General features: G+C 39.6%; 1 protein-coding gene across 1 annotated transcript; it reads right to left on the bottom strand.

The window, feature by feature from the left end:
* Nucleotides 1-348: 348 nt before the first annotated feature.
* On the bottom strand, nucleotides 349-1,040 carry LOC131244636 (small polypeptide DEVIL 11-like). Its single transcript, XM_058244138.1, has one exon. It carries the CDS (start codon nucleotides 894-896, stop codon nucleotides 582-584), a length of 315 nt encoding a protein of 104 aa, XP_058100121.1. The 5' UTR covers nucleotides 897-1,040; the 3' UTR covers nucleotides 349-581.
* Nucleotides 1,041-3,228: the final 2,188 nt, after the last annotated feature.

Here is a 3,228-nt window from a genome sequence, read left to right as displayed (position 1 = left end):
TATTTCTTTTCCTAACCGTCTATACGCAGCCCAATTAAGTTTTAGATCTTCCTTTTCAGGAGAAAATAGGGGCATTACAGAGAAAGTGGGGCCCATCAAATCAACGGTCCACATCAACGAAAATGTCAATTCCTATACCTAAAACTTGAATCTTGTCAATTGTATACACCCATCCTCATCGATTTGCACGCACCCATCTCCCTCCCATTCCCATCCCAGATTGGAAAATGGGTGTTCGTGAAAATTGCAAATCGAGGAAGGTGGGACCCACAAACAATTCCAAAACGACGAAATTACCCTCATGTGGGGTGAAACCAAATTTCATACGTGCCAAGAAAAAATCATACGCAATATTTCAAAAATCTATAAAAATACTCTCTTCAACTCACGGTAATCTCTCACATAACAAATCCGTCTCCTCCGAAAGGAGAAAGGAAAAAAAAAAACCAGCAAAAACAAAAAATATATACAACATGAATGTTTTTTTTTTTTCTTTTCCTTCATTCCCTTTCTTGGACGGCAGATCTTCAACCAATCTCAAAGAGAGAGAGATAGAGATGGAGATTTGTGCATTTTCCCTTCTAAGAATCTCTATAATCTCTCCAGCAAACGAGCATGGTAACACATCGCCTCATAATATAGAACCTGGCTCTCTGTTCTTTCACAAGACTCGCGCATTTCCTCGTAAAAGAAGATCTCCCCCTCGAAGAAGAAGATGAAGAAGAAGAACTCCTCATGAAAGTAGCAGCAGAAGAAGAAGAACTCCTCATGAGAGAAGCAGAAGAACAAGAAGAACTCCTCATGAAGGATGATGAAGAAGAAGACCCTCTTCCTTCCTTCTTCGACAGCTTCCATTTCTCATCGAAGTAGAGCTGAGGAGCTGCTGCAGCTGCCATGGATACTCTCCCACCACTTTTGACAGAAACCAAGCGAAAATGAAACAAAATCCTACTTGGGTTTTTCCTCTTTTGGGTTTTTCTTCTCTTTCTTTCTTTGATTTTCTTCTCTCAATCTCTTGGGTTTTGCTGTTGGGAGTGACTGATGAGAGTGAGGGAGTATTTATAGGGAGTTTGGGAAGGTGAGATAGCAGATGGGTGTAGTAGACTAGCAGTGGGTGCCACCAGAGCCCTTGGGTTTTTTTTTTTTTTTTCGGTGCGCCTCGGGAGGACCACCATTTTATGTAGCCATATTTTTTTTCTTTTTTTATGAGAAATGCTTCAGTGCTCTCGCAGTACTATAAGTTACAGTGCTCGTAGTTACATTGGGACACTTAGACAGTACAGACCATTGATCGAGACTGGTCACTGGATCGTAGGTACGTTCTTAGGGTACCATGTATATCATGTTAATATAACAAATATAAACCATTAGATCAATTGGTTTTAATTTGGACAGTCAAGATTAGCTGTAATAAAAAAATTGATCCGTATACCTTGTGGGGGCCATTATGGATTTCTTATGATTACAAGAATTTCTTATGTTTTAGAATCATAACCACTCCATTCAATGCTTGAAAAGAGGGATGAATAAAGAAAATAAGGCCAAAGAAAAAATGATTTGATCTTGAGATCAGTTGTAATTTTTCATAATTGTTCACTGGATGTGGTTTGGAGATAATAGACGGTTCAGATCAATTGATTGGATTGTCCAAGTGCAATTATGCAGATTGGTGCACTGTAACTTCTAGTGCTCCAAGAGCACTGGAGTATTTCTCGTTTGCCTTGCTTTTTGAGTTGTGTATTGTTTTATTATTTTTATAGGAAGGTCCGTTTCCAATACTCACGTCTCACGTTAATGGGTACTTGTAAGATAAGGCTGGAGTACGCTGTGCGTTTAGTACACAAACTACTAGTGAAGTGTACAACTGCAGCAGGTCAAGACACTTGAGAGAGAGATCTGAGCCGTTCATCAAGAGGGGTTTTGGATTCTAGGTTCCTGTGCTTGATAAAGTACCCTTGTCGGCTCATTTGGTGGCGTGTATGGGTGTGAAAAAAATGGAAGGTTGAAAACTAGGTTGGTTTCATAGTCGGTGTAGATCAGCTTGATGAATGGAAGGACGTTTGACATGGGGCCTACCATGTGTGTGGTCAGGATCGGCGTGCATTGTTCCAGCTTGCCTTGCGAGGTGTGGCAAACGCACGGTGTATGTTGGTTGTTTGAATGAATCAGTGGGCACTCTGGGAAGACGATCTATAGGAGAGAACTAATCACCTACAGCCACTTGTATGCTGCAACTTACTTTTACGAGTTCAAGTTTTCACTTTTGCCATTGTAAATTGGGATTTTTACCGTAAAAATTCTGATCTTATCAATCAAAGCTTTGCCCTTTCGAAGGACAGAAAATTCTTTTACTTTTTTGTAGAAAAATGACAAAAAACCCCCCTCACGTCTATTTTTTATTATTATTAAAAAATGTTGGAAACTTAGAATTGGATAGGGGTGTACATCCACTCCAACCGAGTGGAGCTGTCATCAGCTTGACCCGGCTCGAACAGTGGCTGAACTCATCTCAAAGTTAGGTTCAGCACGCTGCTGGAGCTTGATTGGCCAACTCGGCTTGGTTTGGTCAGTAGCTTAGGCCGAGTTTGAGCCAAGATCAAGTTGAGCTCACCATTGAGGCATTTCCACAAACACATTAACTGCAACTTCAAAATCTCATTGTTTTACAAATAAAGGCAATGATTCCATAAGTATTTTCTCTAACGCCTTTTGAATAACCTAAATTTTTTTAAAAAACCAAAAAGAGAAAAAAGGTACATGTTTCATGTACATACCTTCCTTGCTACCAGCTAAACCTTCCTTCCCACCCGCCACATTTCGTTGAGTCATTTTATCAAACAGTTGGTGAGCAACATCAATGGCAAAGTAACTGAGTCACCGAACTAATTCAGTTTGATTTGGATTCGATCCAAGTCGAGTTGAGACAGGGCCTACTCGAACTCGGCTCGAACTCATTTTTGAGCTCAAAAAATTAGCTCGATTCGCTCGAACTCAGCTTTGAATGAAGTTGTAACATTCTGGATTTTCACTGTTTTGAATTTCCAAAAAATTCTTAAAATTTTTTTAATGTAATTAACTTATATTATCAATTACTGACCATTGGCACTCAATGCTAATTTATACATGGGTAAAACTAGTAAAGAACGTACAAGTTCAATTAATCAACCGTAGGAAGCTAACGAATTCGCCGATCACTTGAATATTAAGTTTAGCCTTTGATTCTCTCAC

Source organism: Magnolia sinica, chromosome 4 (genome assembly GCF_029962835.1).
Source record: "Magnolia sinica isolate HGM2019 chromosome 4, MsV1, whole genome shotgun sequence".
Lineage (NCBI taxonomy): Eukaryota > Viridiplantae > Streptophyta > Magnoliopsida > Magnoliales > Magnoliaceae > Magnolia > Magnolia sinica.
The sequence above is the reverse complement of the archived record's forward strand: the minus strand, read 5'-3'. Positions and strand labels throughout refer to the sequence as shown.